Source organism: Anomaloglossus baeobatrachus, chromosome 6, assembly GCF_048569485.1.
Source record: "Anomaloglossus baeobatrachus isolate aAnoBae1 chromosome 6, aAnoBae1.hap1, whole genome shotgun sequence".
Classification (NCBI taxonomy): domain Eukaryota; kingdom Metazoa; phylum Chordata; class Amphibia; order Anura; family Aromobatidae; genus Anomaloglossus; species Anomaloglossus baeobatrachus.
The window spans coordinates 500,741,657-500,763,475 of NC_134358.1; the positions used below are offsets into that span (position 1 = coordinate 500,741,657).

At 46.8% G+C, this 21,819-nt stretch overlaps 1 protein-coding gene and 1 long non-coding RNA gene across 3 annotated transcripts in view; one reads left to right on the plus strand and one right to left on the minus strand.

Annotated features, from left to right (window-relative positions):
- The window catches only part of PAXIP1 (PAX interacting protein 1), a 145,117-nt gene extending 135,991 nt beyond the window's left edge, over nucleotides 1–9,126 (minus strand). Inside the window, exon 1 of the mRNA XM_075315437.1 lies at nucleotides 8,754–9,126. Within this exon, the coding sequence (XP_075171552.1) occupies nucleotides 8,754–8,834 (81 nt within the window). The 5' untranslated portion in view covers nucleotides 8,835–9,126. The remainder of the gene's footprint in view (nucleotides 1–8,753) is intronic.
- LOC142243477 (uncharacterized) lies at nucleotides 8,614–20,857 on the plus strand. Of its 2 annotated transcripts, none has more exons than XR_012724377.1 (3): nucleotides 8,614–8,777; nucleotides 19,268–19,409; nucleotides 19,946–20,857. It is a non-coding gene; the product is annotated as an uncharacterized LOC142243477 (long non-coding RNA). The 2 variants fall into 2 exon arrangements; XR_012724378.1 differs by lacking the exon at nucleotides 8,614–8,777 and adding an exon at nucleotides 13,814–14,010.
- Nucleotides 20,858–21,819: the final 962 nt, after the last annotated feature.

Genomic DNA, 21,819 nt, shown 5'->3' on the forward strand with positions numbered 1-21,819 from the left:
AAGATAGTAAAGCTCATTACAGCAGCCAGTTTCTCCAGGCCTTAGTGGAAAAAGTTCTGCAAGATTAGGAACGCAAAAAAGAACAGGTACTTGCCATTGTAACGGACAATGCTTCACACATAAATACAATTAAACTGATGAATGAGAGTAATGAGCAACATCTAGAAGAAAATTTAGGATTTAGTATGTTAGAGATGGAGCCACAGCGCTGTTCATGTAACTGAGGAACAAACAGATATTACAACAGAAGAACAGCAAAATGATACTTTAGGATTAGATGATCTTGTTGTAGCTGCTTCAAAAACACTTTCATATTCATCACATGCGCTGTGTTGTGCACACACTGCAGCTGGCAATAAGAGAGTCTGCAAGAGGGACCCCGATTTCACACATCCGGCTCTTCGCCGGTTTGGCTCATGCGGCGCAATCCAGTACAGTGTATACAGTACAATGGCAGCGCGACAAACGACGGTCACATGCTGTCATGTGACCCGGAAGTTGCGGTGCTGCCACTGAACTGCAACGTACTGTACTGGCGTGCGCCGCATCCGCCAAACTGGCGAAAGGTAGGATGTGTGAAACTGGGCGGACATGCTGGAAATCTGATTGGAAAAGTGAGGAAATTGATTATTGCCACCAGAACCCCTAAAATTGATTCCATCTTAAAGAGACGTGCTGGGAAAGGCGCAATTGTTGGTCAAGCCACTCGGTGAGGCAGCACTTATTTAAAGGCTGAGCAATTGCTTGAACTAAAATCATTTCTTATAGATATGGTGAACCCTCAAATAACCTTAAATGAAGGTCAATGGACACAGATGGCTGAATTGAAGGAATTGCTTAATCACCCATTTACCGTGACTAAAAAATTACAAGCTGAGGATTTAACTCCTAGCATTTTCATAAGGGAGTGAAAGAACTTGCTATTTTGCCTGTCCCAAAGAGGAGGTTTAATCGCAGATGGCATTTCTGCTTCAATGAAACGGAGAGACACAGCTATTGAAAAATAAAATTCTTCTGGCAGCTGTTTATGTGGACCCAAGTCATCATATACTGCTTGATGATCAACAGCTTACTAAAGGAAAAGAAGCTTTGAGAGAGTTAGCAGTTAGGATGAGCGGCTCCAGGACTGCCAGGCACAAGAAGACTTGGGGCCTGACAGTGCTACTGCTGCCATATCTTCATCCTCATCAGATGAGGAGTTTAACTTTGACAAGTATTTGGATGACATGGAGCAGCAAAGTGTTGCCGCAAGCACTCCGTCTCCTATAGCAGCAGATTGACCAGATTTCAGTAAAATTTTTCACTTGTTCTCAAAGAAATAAATAAATTCAACCATTTATCAAAACTGACTGTGCATGAGGCAATTCCTGTATACCTGGAAATTGTTAGAGATGTTGCCCATGTGGTTACGGCTTTGCCTCCAACCCAAGTTACTGTAGAGAGGTTGTTCTCTAGTCTTAAAATTATTAGGTTAGATTCGAGGTCATCTGCGAAGGAGGATCTGATGGAGGCAATTCTATTTCTCACAAGAAATTCATAGACTGCAGCACAAATGTTATTTACTATGTTTTTGTTGAAAACTGTTTTATGCCACTTACATAGTGTATTACATAGGGTTATATATAACACTATGTAATTATAAACACTATAATACACTATATAACACTATGTAATACACTATGTAAGTTGCAAAAAAACAGTTTTCAACAAAAACATACTAAATAATAACATTTAGTATATTGCTTATACTTAAGTAAATTATGTATTGTAGTATTTAGATAGAACATAAAATATATTTATTGGAATACAACTTTAGAACACAAAAAACTGTAATAAATTGTAAATATGTAATACACTATGTAATTTTATGTATTATACATGCACATGTATATTACATAGTGTATTACATATTTACAATTTATTACAGTTTTTTGTGTTCTAAAGTTGTATTCCAATAAATATATTTTGTTCTATCTACCGTATTTTTCGGACTATAAGACACACTTTTTTCCCCACAAATGTTGGGGGAAAGTTGGGGGTGCGTCTTATGGTCTGACTATAGGGCTGCGGGTATGTGGGTGCTGCGGTGGAGCGGGTCATCGGTGGCACGAGCAGGCAGCAGCGCCTGCCGTGACCACGTGGGCCCGCTCATTACATATGCACGCCCATACACCCGCCCATCATCTCTCAGCGCTGAATCCGCCGCTGACCGGTGGGTAGGATGATGGGCGGGGGTTGCGCGCATAATTAGCAGCCTGGAGTGATCATGTGCGGCTGCATTCACTGCCCCCCGCGCATCATCATCAGCGCGGGGAGCAGTGAATAAGTACGGCATACTCACCGGCCACTTCCGTGCAGCACGCGATCTCCTCCAGTCTGCCGGTCAGCTGATCTGTGTAGAAAGCGGTGAGCACAGCGATGACGTCATCGCTGTGCGCCCCGCTATTCACGCAAGTCAGCTGACCGTCAGACTGGAGGAGATCGCGTGCTACACGGAAGTGGCCGCTGACGGCTCCACACTCCAGCGGCGCTGCTGCCGGCACAAACAGGGGGAGGAGCAATGCTGCAGGGAGCGAGGAAAGGTGAGTATAAACGTTTATTGTTTTTTTGTGTGATACAGGATAGAGGCCATATAGTAGCAGGTATATAGCAGGAAGGGGCCATATTGCAGGATGGCAGTATATAGCAGCATGGGACCATATAGCAGGGTGGCAGTATATAGCAGCATGGGGCCATATAGCAGGGTGGCAGTATATAGCAGCATGGGGCCATATAGCAGGAAGAGGGTATATAGCAGCATGGGACCATATAGCAGGATGGCAGTATATTGCAGGCTGAGGGCATATTCCAGGATTGCAGTATATAGCAGCATGGGGCCATATAGCAGGGTGGCAGTATATAGCAGCATGGGGCCATATAGCAGGAAGAGGGTATATAGCAGCATGGGACCATATAGCAGGATGGCAGTATATTGCAGGCTGAGGGCATATTCCAGGATTGCAGTATATAGCAGGATGGGGGTATTTAACAGGATGGGGGTATATATCAGAATGAGGGACATATATACAAGGATGGGGATTATATACAAGGCAGGAGGATCATTACTAGGATGGGGTATCTTAGTATAGAATTTGGGGATATTACATAACAGTGTCAGCAGCAGATCCTCACCCCATAACAGTGTGTCATGACCACATTTTTGTCTTAAAATTTTGTTTTTCCTATTTTCCTTCTCTAAAACCAGGGTGCGTCTTATGGTCCGGTGCGTCTTATAGTCCGAAAAATACGGTAAATATCTTGATTATTGTATCATAAAAAAGATTAAATGTCTGATGTTCACATTGTACTACAATACATTTTTCACTTAACTATAAGCAATATATGTAGGAGTCGGAGTCGGTGCAAGGAAAATTGAGGAGTCGGAGTCGAAGGTTTGGCTTACCGACTCCACAGCCCTGCCTACATTTAAAGAGCCACTCCAGCCACGAGATGATAAAAGAAAAAAAAAAAAAAAAAGAAGACAGTCGTTTAGATATTGTAGCACACGTAAATCTTTTAAGCATTTTCTTAGCGCTTTTTCAGTGGATATCTGGGGGAATCTACCTGAAAAACATGTTGTGCACACATACCCCTTCATCAGTGGAAAAAGATAAACAAGTCACATGTAACAGGCCACAGAGGAGGCTTTTTTGCAGGGCTGTGGAGTCGGGAGTCGGTATAAAATGGACCGATAAGACTCCTAAAATATATAATAAATTGGGTCCAGCAGTGCAATGCAGGATGTGATGAATATTTTTCATAAGAATTTGGGAAAGTTATGAAATGTCCTATAAATGTCTGTTCTATTCCTGATTGGAGGATTTAGGCTTTTAGTTGAGATGAATCTGTGCTGCACTTCAGCTACACGATATAAGTAGTGACGTTACAATTTTACTACAGTAAAGTTAAGGCATTTTTATTACTTTCTGCAAAGTCAAAACCTTGCCATACACTAAGTGCTATGCCTTTAACCCCTTCAGCCCCGGGGCACTTTCCGTTTTTGCGGTTTTGTTTTTTGCTCCCCTTCTTCCGAGAGCCGTAACTTTTTTATTTTTTCGTCAATCTTGCCATATCAGGGCTTGTTTTTGCGGAACAAGTTGTACTTTTAAATGAAACCATAAGTTTTACCATATGGTGTACTGGAAAACAGCTAAAAAATTCCAAGTGTGGAAAAACTGCAAAAAAAGTGTGATGGCACAATAGTTTTTGGGATGTTTTATTCATGGTGTTCATTATATGGTAAAATTGATGTATCTATGTGATGCCTGAGGTCGGTGCGAGTTTGTAGACACCAAACATGTATAGGTTTACTTGTATCTAAGGGGTTAAAAAAAATTCACAAGCTTGTCCAATAAAAGTGGCGTACGTTTTGTGCCATTTTCCGAAACCCTTAGCGTTCTCATTTTTTAGGATCTATGGCTCAGTGACGGCTTATTGTTTGCATCTCGAGCTGACGTTTCTAATGGTACCATTTTTGCGCAGATGCTACGTTTTGATCGCCTGTTATTGCATTTTGCGTAAAACTTGCGGCGACCAAAAAACGTAATCTTGGCGTTTGGAATTTTTTTGCCACTACGCCGTTTACCAATCAGATTAATTGATTTTATATTTTGATAGATCGGGCATTTCTGAACGCGGCGATACCAAATGTGTATATTTATTTATTTTTTAACCCTTTAATTTTCAATGGGGGGAAAGGTGGGTGATTTGAACTTTTAGGGTTTTGTTTTTTTTTTTATTTTTTAAAACTTTTTTTTTTTTTTATTTTACTAGTCCCCCTGGGGGGCTATAGCGATCAGCAATCCGATCACTCTTATCTATCTGCTGATCACAGCTACACAGCTGTAAACAGCAGATACAGTCACTTCCTGCTTCCATGGCCTCCGGGCCGGATGAAAACGAAAGTGAAACGACATAGCTGCAGGCATCATCACATTACCCTGTGCTAAGATGGCGACCACCGAAAGTCACGTGATAACTCACGTGACTTCCGGAGGGGGCGGCGGTAAGTGAAAATCTTCACCGCACGTATAATACATACATTTCACTGCCAGACTTTGGCAGCGAGATGTAAGGGGTTAATGTTACGAGTGGAATGCGATTCCACTCGTAACATGCAGGCACACATGTCAGCTGTTGAAAACAGCTGATGTGTGCCGATCAACGCCGCCTGCCCGCGGCAGGGGGCGGGGCTTAACGGGACACGCTCCATGACGGATATATCCGTCCATGGTCGTGAAGGGGTTAAACAATTTGGGACATCCCATATGCTGATGACATGTCTTTGGAAGCTTCTGATAACTCAGATGTTACCAATTAAGCTAATTAGACACACACCCATGGATGTACTTTAATGCACACCTGAAACACACTGCTTCTTTGTTTAGCATCATGGGAAAATCAAAAGAAATCAGCCAAGATCTCAGGAAGAGCATTGTGGACTTGCACAAGTCTGGCTCATCCTTGGGTGCAATTTCCAGATACCTGAAGGTGCGTCATTCATCTGTACAAACAATTATACACAAGTACAAAAAGATGGGAATGTCCAGCCATCATACCGCTCAGGAAGGAGATGGGTTCTGTGTACCAGATATGAACGTGCTTTGGTCAGACATGTGCAAATCAACCCAAGAACGAAAGAAAAAGACCTTGTGAAGATGCTGGTGGAAGCTGGTAAGATTGTGTTATTATCCACAGTGAAACGAGCACTGTATCAACATGAGCTGAAAGACCACTATGCCAGGAAGAAGCCATTACTCCAAAAGAAACAAAGCCAGATTAATGTTTGCAAATGCACACAGGAACAAAGACTTTAATTTTGGAGACATGTCCTGTAGTCTGACGAAAATAAAATTAAACTGTTTGGCTATAATCACCAGCGTTACGTTGTGGGGTTGTTTTGCTGCAGGAGGGACTGGTGCACTTCACAAAATAGATGGCCTCATGAGTAAAGAAGATTATGTGACAATACTGAAGCAACATCTCACATCAGCCAGGAACTTAAAGCTTGGGCAGAAATAGGTCTTCCAAATGGACAATGACCCGAAGCATACTGCCAAACTGGATACAAAGTGGCTTAAGGATAACAAATTCAACGTTTTGCAGCGGCCATCATAAAGCCCCGATTGCTGATATATGTAAAGCGCTATGGAATTAATAGCGCTATATAAAAGTGAATAAATATTGTATATTATCTCAATCCTATTGAAAATTTATGGGCAAGGCTGAAAAGGCCGGTGCGAGCAAGGCGACCTACAAACATGGCTCAGTTACACCAGTTCTGTCAGGAGGAATGGGCCCAAATTCCTACTAACTATTGTGAGAAGCTTGTGGAAGGAGATCCAAAACCTTTTCAACCAAGCCATATAGTGTAAGTGCAGTGGTACCAAATACTAATGAAACAGATGAAAACACTTGACTTTGCAGAAAGTAATAAAAATGTCTTAAAACATTCTCTCTCATTATTCTGGCATTTGGGAAATATAAATAATTTTGGTTTCTAATTGACCTAAAATGTGAAAGGTTTATTCTAATTTCATGTCAGATAGTGAGAAAAACCTGCAGATGTGTCTTTATAGAGAGCGGAGGGAAACTTCTTGATTCACTTGTATGAGGGAGTCTGAGTCGTCAAGTTGGAAACAGGGAAATTGAGGAGTCGGAGGTTTGGCGTACAGACCCCACAGCCATGCTTTTCTGCATCTATCATGCACCCTGGAAAAGTCACTCCATGCAATCTCAGTGTCCACAGGAGTCCGACAGTCACAAAAGTTTCACGTTGACTTCCAGTGCCGCCATCCAATAACCATGTACTGTACATCATGGGCTAGTTACGCCAGATCCACCAGATTTCACAATACAAACTATATACATTAAATCGATATCTTATACCCAATGAGGCTGGTGTGATTACGCTGCAAATCTATCAGAATGGCTGTTAAATCTTGATAATAAAATGGAGAAGCCACATGCGACATCACCAGTGACTGCTCCGGCCACCAGCGGAGTCACTCTGGTTGGAGTAAAATAAACTAAAATGATGCCCAGACTTAGCCTGAAAGATGCAGACACTGAAGGGCAACAGCCACAACCTAAATAATAACGATGGCTCATGTGTAGTGTGCCAAATGCTGGGCACTACCACCCCCATCATGTGCTGACACCACCCAGTATAACCGCCATCATGTGCTGACATCATCCAGAATAATCCCCATCATGTGCTGTGACCCTGCAGTGTGACCCCATCATGTGCTGTGATCCTGCAGTGTGACCCCCATCATGTGCTGTGATCCTGCAGTGTGACCCCCATCATGTGCTGTGACCCTGCAGTGTGACCCCCATCATGTGCTGTGACCCTGCAGTGTGACCCCCCATCATGTGCTGTGATCCTGCAGTGTGACCCCCATCATGTGCTGTGATCCTGCAGTGTGACCCCCATCATGTGCTGTGATCCTGCAGTGTGACCCCCATCATGTGCTGTGACCCTGCAGTGTGACCCCCATCATGTGCTGTGACCCTGCAGTGTGACCCCCCATCATGTGCTGTGATCCTGCAGTGTGACCCCCATCATGTGCTGTGACCCTGCAGTGTGACCCCCATCATGTGCTGTGACCCTGCAGTGTGACCCCCATCATGTGCTGTGACCCTGCAGTGTGACCCCCCCATCATGTGCTGTGACCCTGCAGTGTGACCCCCATCATGTGCTGTGACCCTGCAGTGTGACCCCCATCATGTGCTGTGACCCTGCAGTGTGACCCCCCCATCATGTGCTGTGACCCTGCAGTGTGACCCCCCCATCATGTGCTGTGACCCTGCAGTGTGACCCCCCCATCATGTGCTGTGACCCTGCAGTGTGACCCCCCCATCATGTGCTGTGACCCTGTAGTGTGACGCCCATCATGTGCTGTGACCCTGCAGTGTGACCCCCATCATGTGCTGTGACCCTGCAGTGTGACCCCCATCATGTGCTGTGACCCTGCAGTGTGACCCCCATCATGTGCTGTGACCCTGCAGTGTGACCCCCATCATGTGCTGTGATCCTGCAGTGTGACCCCCATCATGTGCTGTGATCCTGCAGTGTGACCCCCATCATGTGCTGTGATCCTGCAGTGTGACCCCATCATGTGCTGTGATCCTGCAGTGTGACCCCCATCATGTGCTGTGATCCTGCAGTGTGACCCCCATCATGTGCTGTGACCCTGTAGTGTGACCCCCATCATGTGCTGTGATCCTGCAGTGTGACCCCCATCATGTGCTGTGACCCTGCAGTGTGACCCCCCCATCATGTGCTGTGACCCTGCAGTGTGACCCCCCCATCATGTGCTGTGACCCTGCAGTGTGACCCCCATCATGTGCTGTGACCCTGCAGTGTGACCCCCCCATCATGTGCTGTGACCCTGCAGTGTGACCCCCCCATCATGTGCTGTGACCCTGCAGTGTGACCCCCCCCTGTGATCACTGAGGACCAGGACACTTCTTTACTTCTGTCCTCAGTAGTGTCGCACTATTTGGCAGGAAGTGGCCGCTCTGCCTCATCCGTCCTATACCTCGCTATGTATCACTATGTCGCAGGCTCTGAACGTCCCAGAACTGAGCAGTGAGCGGCACCGGGGAGCCAGCAGGCCGGGGCGGCGGCGGATGTGGCTGCTGCAGTCCCCGGATCCCGGACTCCCGCTCCTCCTCCAGAGCCGCATCCTCTCCGTGTCCCCGGACTCTACCTGAGGATCCAGATCCCCCACGGGGTAAAACTTCACATCCTTGAACATGTCCTCCGGAACTTTCAGCTCGGTGTCCGCCATGACGGTGGCAGCGGTGTCGGGCGGCTGTCCGCGGTGTATCGCGTATTACATTCCCCTCTCCGGTCACTTTCGGGCGGGAATCAATGAGGGGTCAGAGGAAGGCTCCACACCGTCACCAAGATGCGGAGAGCGCGCCGCGGCGCCAACCACCGGCGAGTGAGGGGGAGCGCTCCGTCTGCATCACGAATACGGGCCGCATATTAGTACGGGAAAGCCGCCACGTCTCCCCCCGCCACCGTACTGTCACTGCATAACTACAGCAAGACTGCACTACGCCGGAGGCTGCGAAAGGGCTGTGTACTAGGGCAAAAGTAAGGAGAACCCCCCTCCTTGGGAGGACTTGGTACATTCTGAGGAGAAGGCGGGGCTTGCGCGGCTCGGCCTATAAACAAAAAGCAGCGCGGGGAAGGCGCCGTTATAAGAGGTCACTGGCGCGCAATTACCTCACTCGTCTGCGGGGAGCGCGGGCAGCGGAGGAAGAAGCTGAGGGGATTGCGGCGGCGGCGGCGGCGGCGGCGGCGGCGGCGGCGGCGGCGGCGGCGGCGGCGGCGGCGGCGGCGGCGGCGGCGGCGGCGGCCGGCTGCTTCTGTGGCGCAGTATGCATGAAGTCAGTGGCGTAACTAGAGTTTGATGGGCCCTGGTGCAAACTTTGGACCGGGGCCCCCTCCATGTACACAACACTTAGGGTACGGGATAATGATGCTTACACTTGGCTTTTACCCACAGCACCCAGGTTTCCCATGATCTAAAATCCCTCTATCAGCACCCTGCTTTCCCATGCTCTGTCATACATCTTTCCCTCAGCACCCAGCTTTCCAATATCAGAGCATGGGAAAGCTGGGTGCTGAGAGATGTATAGCAGAACATGGGAAAGCTGGGTGCTGAGAGATGTATAGCAGAGCATGGGGAAGCTGGGTGCTGAGAGAAGATGTATAGCAGAACATGGGAAAGCTGGGTGCTGAGAGAAGATGTATAGCAGAACATGGGAAAGCTGGGTGCTGAGAGATGTATAGCAGAGCATGGGGAAGCTGGGTGCTGAGAGATGTATAGCAGAGCATGGGGAAGCTGGGTGCTGAGAGATGTATAGCAGAGCATGGGGAAGCTGGGTGATGTATAGCAGAGCATGGGAAAGCTGGGTGATGTATAGCAGAGCATGGGGAAGCTGGGTGATGTATAGCAGAGCATGGGGAAGCTGGGTGATGTATAGCAGAGCATGGGGAAGCTGGGTGATGTATAGCAGAGCATGGGGAAGCTGGGTGATGTATAGCAGAGCATGGGAAAGCTGGGTGATGTATAGCAGAGCATGGGAAAGCTGGGTGATGTATAGCAGAGCATGGGAAAGCTGGGTGATGTATAGCAGAGCATGGGAAAGCTGGGTGATGTATAGCAGAGCATGGGAAAGCTGGGTGATGTATAGCAGAGCATGGGAAAGCTGGGTGATGTATAGCAGAGCATGGGAAAGCTGGGTGATGTATAGCAGAGCATGGGAAAGCTGGGTGATGTATAGCAGAGCATGGGAAAGCTGGGTGATGTATAGCAGAGCATGGGAAAGCTGGGTGATGTATAGCAGAGCATGGGAAAGCTGGGTGATGTATAGCAGAGCATGGGAAAGCTGGGTGATGTATAGCAGAGCATGGGAAAGCTGGGTGATGTATAGCAGAGCATGGGAAAGCTGGGTGATGTATAGCAGAGCATGGGAAAGCTGGGTGATGTATAGCAGAGCATGGGAAAGCTGGGTGATGTATAGCAGAGCATGGGAAAGCTGGGTGATGTATAGCAGAGCATGGGAAAGCTGGGTGATGTATAGCAGAGCATGGGAAAGCTGGGTGATGTATAGCAGAGCATGGGAAAGCTGGGTGATGTATAGCAGAGCATGGGAAAGCTGGGTGATGTATAGCAGAGCATGGGAAAGCTGGGTGATGTATAGCAGAGCATGGGAAAGCTGGGTGATGTATAGCAGAGCATGGGAAAGCTGGGTGATGTATAGCAGAGCATGGGAAAGCTGGGTGATGTATAGCAGAGCATGGGAAAGCTGGGTGATGTATAGCAGAGCATGGGAAAGCTGGGTGATGTATAGCAGAGCATGGGAAAGCTGGGTGATGTATAGCAGAGCATGGGAAAGCTGGGTGATGTATAGCAGAGCATGGGAAAGCTGGGTGATGTATAGCAGAGCATGGGAAAGCTGGGTGATGTATAGCAGAGCATGGGAAAGCTGGGTGATGTATAGCAGAGCATGGGAAAGCTGGGTGATGTATAGCAGAGCATGGGAAAGCTGGGTGATGTATAGCAGAGCATGGGAAAGCTGGGTGATGTATAGCAGAGCATGGGAAAGCTGGGTGATGTATAGCAGAGCATGGGAAAGCTGGGTGATGTATAGCAGAGCATGGGAAAGCTGGGTGATGTATAGCAGAGCATGGGAAAGCTGGGTGATGTATAGCAGAGCATGGGAAAGCTGGGTGATGTATAGCAGAGCATGGGAAAGCTGGGTGATGTATAGCAGAGCATGGGAAAGCTGGGTGATGTATAGCAGAGCATGGGAAAGCTGGGTGATGTATAGCAGAGCATGGGAAAGCTGGGTGATGTATAGCAGAGCATGGGAAAGCTGGGTGCTGAGAGAAGATGTATAGCAGAGCAATGGAAAGAGCCCTTTTCCTTCAGCACAAAACATTCCCATCCCATACTTGTATCTTTTTCCTCCCTCATATATAGTTCTCCAAATACTATAATGGCCCCCACATAGCCTTCCATATAGTATAAAGGGTCCCACATAACCCTTTATATATTAGAATGCACCCCCATAGTCCTCCATGTATTATAATGCATTTCCCATAGTTCTCCATATTTTATACTGCACCAGAGTCCCCCATGCTTTATAATGCACCCCCACAGACCATGTGTAAGGTAGCCTCCATAGTCCTCCATATATTATAATGTAGCCCCCATAGTCCTATATGTATTATAATGCAGCCCCATAGACCTCCATGTATAATGCGCTGCTATAGTCTATTTATAAGGTGTCCTTCATGTTTATTATGCAGTCCCATAGACCTCCATGTGTCATGCAGCCAGCACCCCCAGGCCTCCATGTGTGATGCAGCCAGCCCCACCAGGTGTGATGCAGCCAGCCCCACCAGGTGTGATGCAGCCAGCCCCACCAGGTGTGATGCAGCCAGCCCCACCAGGTGTGATGCAGCCAGCCCCACCAGGTGTGATGCAGCCAGCCCCACCAGGGCCTCCATGTGTAATGCAGTCAGCTTCCCCCGGGCCTATATGTGTCATGCAGCCAGCCCCCCCCATGTGTCATGCAGCCATCCCCCCCCCATGTGTCATGCAGCCATCCCCCCCCCCCATGTGTCATGCAGCCATCCCCCCCAGGGCCTCCATGTGTCATGCAGCCATCCCCCCCAGGGCCTCCATGTGTCATGCAGCCATCCCCCCCCAGGGCCTCCATGTGTCATGCAGCCATCCCCCCCCAGGGCCTCCATGTGTCATGCAGCCATCCCCCCCCAGGGCCTCCATGTGTCATGCAGCCATCCCCCCCAGGGCCTCCATGTGTCATGCAGCCATCCCCCCCAGGGCCTCCATGTGTCATGCAGCCATCCCCCCCAGGGCCTCCATGTGTCATGCAGCCATCCCCCCCAGGGCCTCCCTGTGTCATGCAGCCAGCCCCCCCAGGGCCTCCCTGTGTCATGCAGCCAGCCCCCCCAGGGCCTCCCTGTGTCATGCAGCCAGCCCCCCCAGGGCCTCCCTGTGTCATGCAGCCAGCCCCCCCAGGGCCTCCCTGTGTCATGCAGCCAGCCCCCCCAGGGCCTCCCTGTGTCATGCAGCCAGCCCCCCCAGGGCCTCCCTGTGTCATGCAGCCAGCCCCCCCAGGGCCTCCCTGTGTCATGCAGCCAGCCCCCCCAGGGCCTCCCTGTGTCATGCAGCCAGCCCCCCCAGGGCCTCCCTGTGTCATGCAGCCAGCCCCCCCAGGGCCTCCCTGTGTCATGCAGCCAGCCCCCCCAGGGCCTCCCTGTGTCATGCAGCCAGCCCCCCCAGGGCCTCCCTGTGTCATGCAGCCAGCCCCCCCAGGGCCTCCCTGTGTCATGCAGCCAGCCCCCCCAGGGCCTCCCTGTGTCATGCAGCCAGCCCCCCCCAGGGCCTCCCTGTGTCATGCAGCCAGCCCCCCCCCAGGTGTCATGCAGCCAGCCCCCCCAGGGCCTCCATGTGTCATGCAGCCAGCCCCCCCAGGGCCTCCATGTGTCATGCAGCCTGCCAGCCAGCCCCACCAGGGCCTCCATGTATCATGCAGGCAGCTTCCCCGGGCCTATACGTGTCATGCAGCCAGCAAAATAAAAAAAAAAGTACCTCTCAGCTCCTTCTGACCCCTGCGACTGCGGTAGTTATGCCCCTGCCCCCATATGTCACACACCCTGCTCCCTATACAGCCTGCACCCCCATATCACACACACACCCTGACCCACATATCTCACCCTGCCCGTACCCCAACTTACCCCTCTCAAACACTCTGCACCCTTCACATGCTTCTGTCACAGTCTGCAGCCCTCATATCCCACTCACCCTGCAGCCCCTCCCCTCATGTCCCCTCTTTTCTCATTACCACTCATGTGTTCGAAGTATCTTCTCCTGCTTTCTCCCCGGCATCCTGTGTCTCCTCCCACACAGTCACATGGGCGTGACGACATCGCAGGTCCTGGTAGGGATGGTTTCCGTCTGCCGTGCAGGAGCACATCTCTGGAGCAGGTCAGGAACGCCTGGTGGCCTCTCCAGGTCAGGGGCCCCTCTGCCCCCCTGCAGACACTGGGCCCCCCTGACTCACAGGCCGGCCCCCTAACGGTCGCGCAGTCGGCCACTACATAGCGGCACTACACATAGGGGCCCGGCAGCCGGCTCTGCAGAGCGGCTGCTGGGCCCCTATAACCCTGCGGGCCCGGTCGCAGTGGCGACCTCTGCGACCGCGATCGTTACGCCCCTGCATGAAGTGCATTATGTGCTGTCGTTAATATTGTGGCTATGGAACGTGTGCGCTCTGGTTTGGGAAAGTTTTAGCTACTGAAGTAAAGTGGTTTATTGTAAATCGCCCTGAAGCTTCACTGTTGCGACACTGACCACTATGGAGCCGTTAAATATTTGTCTCAAGAAGCCGCATAAAGTAGGGCTCATTCTAGGATTTGGTGTAAGGAGTTTCTTTTTGTCTTGTTCTTTATGGCCTAATCTTTTATGCATAAGGCTGCTTTCACACATCCGGTTTTTCCTGTGCGACACAATCTGGCTCTTTGCAGAAAAAATGCAACTTTTTATTTTTTTTATTTTTGCCGCTGGTGGCGTTTTTTCCGCATAGACTTTCATTATCAATTACCAGCAGTATAGAAACAGGTGATGAGAAGCCGTTCCCAAATTACCTCTCAAAATTAAGATAAATATCAGCAGTGAGAAAGGGAATAATACATAACTTTTATTAGAATTATTAAAAAAATTGCGTAGTGCTGCAATTTATAAATTAATTTTTTGTGCAAAAAAATGAAACAATACTCATGTCCAAGAGGACCAACAAAGATAGCGTTGGAGCCCCCCCGGTGGTGTCCGTCAATGATAGACCATAATCACCAGATGGACATTGAGGGGCTTCGACGCCAAATCAGTGTCCAAGATTCATAGACACTGTAAAGTGATGACTGCTATGAGCCGGATAAATGGGGCAACAACCTATAATCCTATTAGTCAGGTTAGGGTCATGGGAGGATATATTCCAGTGGGAACCAAGCCCCCCAATAGGACTCACCAGTGTAATATACAGTATGGGGTTACTAAATCCCCCAAAAAACAAGCTTTTCATACATGTAAAACACCAATTACCAACCATAACCTAACAAAAATCCATCCAAGATCACAGTGGTGTTTCTTGGATTTAATTCAGAGTATAATCACGGCAGTAAACATATAGGTATAATTATTGCCTCTTGCTTATAATGACCGGCTCATTTATACATCATGCAATTATAAATAGAGAAATGGAATGGTCTCACCCAGTTGTAGGTGCAGGTCAGTAGTTAGAAGGGGGTCATCAGGATAGATGAATCGGGTGGCTGTCCATGGCCGGGCAGGAGCTCTCTCCCTGGCAGGAACTAGCTGAACCCTCAAGCCCCATTAGCTCCAGCCCTTACAAGGACCGTCCCAAACTGACCCTGATTAAATTGGCCCTAAAGATTCATCTATCCTGATGACCCCCTTCTAACTACTGACCTGCACCTACAACTGGGTGAGACCATTCCATTTCTCTATTTATAATTGCATGATGTATAAATGAGCCGGTCATTATAAGCAAGAGGCAATAATTATACCTATATGTTTACTGCCGTGATTATACTCTGAATTAAATCCAAGAAACACCACTGTGATCTTGGATGGATTTTTGTTAGGTTATGGTTGGTAATTGTTGGTGTTTTACATGTATGAAAAGCTTGTTTTTTGGGGGATTTAGTAACCCCATACTGTATATTACACTGGTGAGTCCTATTGGGGGGCTTGGTTCCCACTGGAATATATCCTCCCATGACCCTAACCTGACTAATAGGATTATAGGTTGTTGCCCCATTTATCCGGCTCATAGCAGTCATCACTCTACAGTGTCTATGAATCTTGGACACTGATTTGGCGTCGAAGCCCCTCAATGTCCATCTGGTGATTATGGTCTATCATTGACGGACACCACCGGGGGGGCTCCAACGCTATCTTTGTTGGTCCTCTTGGACATGAGTATTCATTTTTTTGCACAAAAAATTAATTTATAAATTGCAGCACTACGCAATTTTTTTAATAATTCTAATAAAAGTTATGTATTATTCCCTTTCTCACTGCTGATATTTATAGACTTTCATTAGTGCCAGATTGTGCTGCATGGCCTTGCGTTCGGTCCAGTTTTTGCCGGATGCGGCATATTTAGCCCATTCGGCGGCCGGATGGAATGTTGCCTGGCACTTTTTTTTTTTTTTTTTTTTTTTTTTTTTTTTTTGGTCCAGCAAAAAAATACTGCCGCATGCGGCGCTTTTTCCAATGCATGCCTATGGACGCTGGATGTGGCAAAATTCGCATCCGGCCGCCGCATGCAGTTTTTTTTGCACTGCGCATGCTCAGTAGTGTGCCACAACCGGCAAAAAATGGACTGGCCGCATGTAAAAACTTATGCAAAGGATGCGTTTTTTTCGCCGCACCCGTTGCATAGGTTTTAGAGCCAGATTTAGCTGCACTGCTAAAACCGGATGTGTGAATGCAGCCTAATTCAACTCTAGCATTTATTTGGGGACATACTAAAAAGAATGATGAAAAGGAGTAAATAAAAAGAATGAAGATAACTTATTAGGTGTATATTATGTAGATGTATAAAAGGTTTCTTGGGCAAGTTAGACATGGAATGAACATGAAATATCTGTAGATGGCATGAACACATCCCATATAACCAGGTGTATATTATGTTACCTGAGCATTATAGGTGTGGAATGATCATGAAATATCTGTAGATAATATGAAAATGAACGCTGTGTGTGTATATAGATGATAGATAGATAGATATCTCTGGTTATATGGCATATGCGTTCATTCTCCTGTAATCTACTGATATTTTATGATCATTCCACACCTATAATGCTCAGGTAATGTAATATACACCTGGTTATATGCCTTCAGTTTCCTACTATCTACAGATATTTCATGATCATTCCACACTTATAATGCTCATATATAATGTTCATTCCATGTCTAACTTGCCAAAGAAACCTTTTATAAATCTACATAATATACACCTAATAAGTTATTATCCTCATTGTTTTTTTTTTTATTTCTTTTCATCATTCTTTTTAGTATGTCCCATTTATTTGTAGTGATGGTTCTTAAAGGGAACTGGTCACCAGGATTTTCCTTATGAGCTGCGGCCACCACCAATAAGCTCTTATATGCAGCATTCCAGAACACTGTATATAAGAGCCCAGGGAGCTGTGTAGAATGTAAAAAAAAAAAAACAAAACAAAAAAAAAACCTTTTATAATACCTAGGGGCGGTCCAGTCTGATCAATGTCGCTGCTCTCTGTCCAGATCCTCCATCTTCTGCGATCCCCGTCATTCTGCCCAGCACTTTGATTTGCTCTGCTGAGGACAGAACAAAGTATGGTAATGTGCGAGGAAAGGTCACAGACCAGCCTCATATGCGCACTACAGTGCATGATCTGCTCTCAGCAGGGTGATCAAAATGTGCAGGAGCACAATGGAGGTCTCTTTGAATGACATAGGATTTGTCATGCACACAAGGCTGGGCAGGAGGATGGCGATTGTACAAGACGGGGGCACTGATCCAAGAGCACCAACACTGACCAGACCACCCCCCTTGGTGAGTATAATAAGGGCTCTTCCACCTGCTATTTGCATGTGCAATCTGATAAAACATCGGATTACACTCGCACCAGAGTTAATCAATGAAGCAGTTTCCTCTTTCCTGTTATTTCTCGACACAAATCGTGCTCTCGGTGCAATCACAGCATGCTTCGTTTTGGAGCGAGTCTCTGCTCGCGCACCCCTCTACAAGCCTATGGGAGCGTGTGAAATATCGCACTGCACTCGCATGTTATGCAACTGTAGTGCAATATATGCAGAGACAGACAGTGGCGGAGATGGGAGAAAGTGCTCCCTCCATCTTCTCCGCACCTGTGATGCAATCGCAAGATTGCTTCACATGACCCTCGGCTGACGCTCGCAGCAAAGGGTCATTAGCATATCACTTCGGATGCTCATGCATCAGAAGCGGTACACAAGTGGAAAAGGGCTCTAAGGCCATGTGCGCACTAGAAAGTGTCTTTTTCTTAAAAAAAAGTCTGGACCTTCTTAAAGAATCCCGCACCTGCGGTAAAAAAACGCAGCGAAATCCGCATGCGGTTTTGCTGCAGATTTTCAGGTTGGTCCCTGCGGATTTTTACCATTATCTATGGCAAAAACCGGAGGTACCTGCGGAAAAGAAGTGATATGCTCATTAAAATCCGCAGGTATAAAAAAACGCAGTACGCACAGCATTTTTTTAAAACACATAGGATTTGCTTGGGAATGACTGTAGCAACGTTAGACACATTTTCTGCAGCAAATCTGCTGTGCGAACAGGGCCTAAAGGCGTTTTTCACATTCTACAGAGTAGCCTGGGCTCTTATACAGTATTCCAGAATACTGTATATAAGGGCTCTATGGTGCTGGCCACAGCTCATAAGGGACAGATTCCCTTAATATGTTGAGATCGCTGTTCCTGCTGAGCTGCTGAACTCCCTGATTGGCCGCAGCCAATAAGGTATTCAGAGCAGTGGCAGAGATTTAGCACTGGACCTAGGGAGGGTGAGTAAAGAAAAGTTTATCTTTACATTATCTTCCCTTCTCCCTCTGAATGACTCAGGCATATCCACCCACAATTTAGAGGCAGGTCCTGGCTGTAGTGAACAGCCATTAACTACTATAGCAGCTTTCACCAAGCTTTGCAGCATCTCGCACACTGACGGCTGCTGGGACCGGCTGACGTCAGTGCCTGGGTCAGCTGAGTGCACATCAGAGCCCGGCTCGGAATTGTTCAGGATTATCATTGTGGGAGTAATAAAGATGGGAATCGGGACTGTCTGTCTTTCAAATAAATTATTTTGCAATGTGTTGTGTTTTCTTTACATGTAAGTGGAGGTTCATAATAGCTAGGTGTAGCCAGGCCTGACACTATGAACCTCGGGCTTAGAACCAGTTTGCAGAAAACTGGCATTAACTCTATTACCCAGCTAGCCAATGCATCAGGGCAGCTGGATGAGCCTCGGTACAGCACCTGAGAATAGGGCTTAATGAAGCCGCCATTTTCAGGGGCAGCTGAGGACAGTATTTCTCAGCGGGAGGGGCAGAGACTGCTTCAGCCTTATCCTGCTGAGAAGAACAGCCCCCAGTTGCTTGCTTGTATCGGCCTGGACATTGAAAATATTGTGGAGCACACACTTTTTTTTTTTTATATATATATATATATATATATATATATATATATATATATATATATATATATATATATATATATATATATATATATATATATATATATATATATATATATATATAAACTATGCCTGTATCCATCCATCCAAGAAAATCACTGTTCCCACGCAAAATATGTTGCGTGGAGAAGCGGGGATTTAGCATACATATGTTCCATGTAGGCCGCTGCAGCCAATAGTATTTGCGTGACTGTCTGCTTAATATACACTGCTCCTCCTACAAAGATGATGGTCTGGGGGATGCAGTGTATAGTACAGTGGCTTACACAATATACACAGTATAAAATGTTTGTGTTGCTGTATGTTTATATTCATCACATTATCGGTATGTATCTATTAAGCCATATATTTCAACAATTAATTATATGCTTCACATTACAGGTCGAGGGAATGCCTGCTATCTGGGACCCTAGCAATCCCAGCTATAGCAATCGAAAAGACCGACACCTGTGCTGGATGAGGATTGTGCACCAGCTGTATCCACTGTTTGACAGTGCCATGCCAAAAGTGCATTGGAAAATTGGTAAGTTTTGAATCTCAGACCATGTTGCAAACCTCTAGCAAGTTCAGAATTTTAGAAACATGATTGTTGTCAGTATGTGCATGTTCACCAAGTAAGTCATTGTTAATAAAGTTTTGAAAGGATATTTTTGGTTACTAAAGTAGTCAAACAAGCAGATGAAACATACAGTAAGTTAAAATAAATACAAGGCAATGCTGCTTTCTTAGGACAAAGACTGATGTGAAATATTTGTCAAAGACTTTTTTGGGAACATGTGGGTCAGTGTTGCATCACAATGTTTTTTGTCTCTTTGTAGAAAATGATGTCCACAATCGGTGGCGTTCTGTGAGAGACAGATTCAGCAAGTATACTAAGTTCCAAAAGTGGCATGTCACCAGTTAAAAAAAAAAAATGCGCCTATTACAATGATCTCATGTTCCTTGCCACTAGCCTTAAATTAAGGCCATAAGTTGATTTCACAGTGTCTTGGGTTTTTTGGTTGTGTCTAAAAGTTTAATTAAATTTGTATTAATTAATTTTTAACATTCTCCTTACAGCACTGATGGAAATGTGTTTGGAGATACCCTTTCTGTAGACTACATGGATGCAGATCTGGAGGGGTCAGGTAGTGATACTGAGACTGTGGCAGACACAGCAACAGTTCCTAGGGCCCCAGAAGCAGCTGCCACTGCCCCATACAGTACTCCCATGGCCCCCGCGACTGCTGGCAATAGACAAGCTACCACTGTGGACTCTGCCATGGAGAAAGGGCTAGTGTCCAATAGTGCGGATGAATCAGGGCCATCCACTTTGGTGGCACTGAGCCGAAAGTCAACCTCCAAAAAGCACCGTATTGCCAAACAGGGTTGAGGACAAGGTCACGATTGTGACGAGCTGGCCAATGAGACCGTAAAGTCAATTAAAAAAAAGTGCCTACGAAAGCGATACTGGTAAATTTCTAACCAGTTTTACATCCAGGATGGAGGCCATGTGTAAAAAAAAAAAAAAAAAAAAAAAAAAAAGCCACATTGATGGGAGCTATGTGCTCTCTCCTTGAGCACTTTGAGCGATCTTCGCCCCATCCAACATTTATCTACATTTGATCATGGCCTAAATTGAATGTGGGCTGCAGAGGCAGCACCTGCCACTCAAACCCAATGCCCACCGTCACGGCCAGACCATAATCCCAAATACTTTCAAAGCCCACCCCCACCTCTTCCTAGTCCCTACTACCACCAACGACAGAGTTTCCAAACAGCTGTGGCTGAGGGGCCTTCAGGATCTGCAAACCAGAGCCAAGATAGATCTGGGCAAGGCATGGTTCCGGGGTCTGAGCCAATGGTTGGCTATTATAGCCAAGAGTTATTTAATCTATGATTTTGTTTTAATTTTTTTTTTTTTGTGTAATTTTTGTGGACTGGATTTGTTGGTATGCTTTGCCAGTTAAGAAATAAAAAATGTGAACCTTTTTGTGTGTTTTGTGCTTTAACATTTGATTCCATAGTCTCTGTAACACATTACCTCACAGTCATCCAAATTTATGATTTTGGTGCTAGTAACGACCATAATCCTTCAAGGAAACTGTATGACAACCACTCTTTCTCATACATTTTCCCAGGTGTTTTCAAATTCAAAACAAACCAAATGGGAGCAGGTAGCAACAAGTTTAACAGCAATATCATAACATTCCTTAATTATATGACCACACACAAACACATGCCTTTACATATTTTATTAACAGAATATTTTGATTAAAATATTAAAATTACAATGTTAAAGATTGTTTGTGTATCCTCAACTACCTCATTGGTGTACTTACGAATATAGTTGTGGAGTACACAGCAGGCCTTAATCACCGTGTCCACTGTTTGGACATCCAGCTGGATGGGTGTGTGAAAGATCCTCCACTGACTTGTCATGATCCCAAAGGTGCACATCACATACCTACGTGCACGGCTCAGCCTATAATTAAAAATCCTCCGCCGGATATTCAGTCCCCTTTGTGGGTATGGGCGCAGCAGGTTCGTTAGTAACGGAACTGCCTCATCCGATACCATCACAAAGGGTACTGGATCTGTGGAGCCCGGCAAAGGTCGTGGGGCTGGGAGCGTAGCGCCTTCTTGAAGAATTTGCAGCCCAATCTGAGAAGATCTCAACACCCAAGAATCTCCAGTACTGCCATAAGCACCTACGTCAATGGCAACAAATTAGTAATGGGCATCAGCCACCGCCATCAGGACCACTGAAAAATATTTCTTATAATTAAAGAAAACACATCCAGATCGCGGTGGCTGTTGCACCCTTATATGTTTGCCATCAACAGCACCTAGACAGTTTGGGAAATTGGCCACAGCTTGAAAGCCTGCTGCGACCTGCAGCCAAGTCTCCTCGGTTGGCGAAGGCATCACGATGGACTGCAACTTCTGCCAGA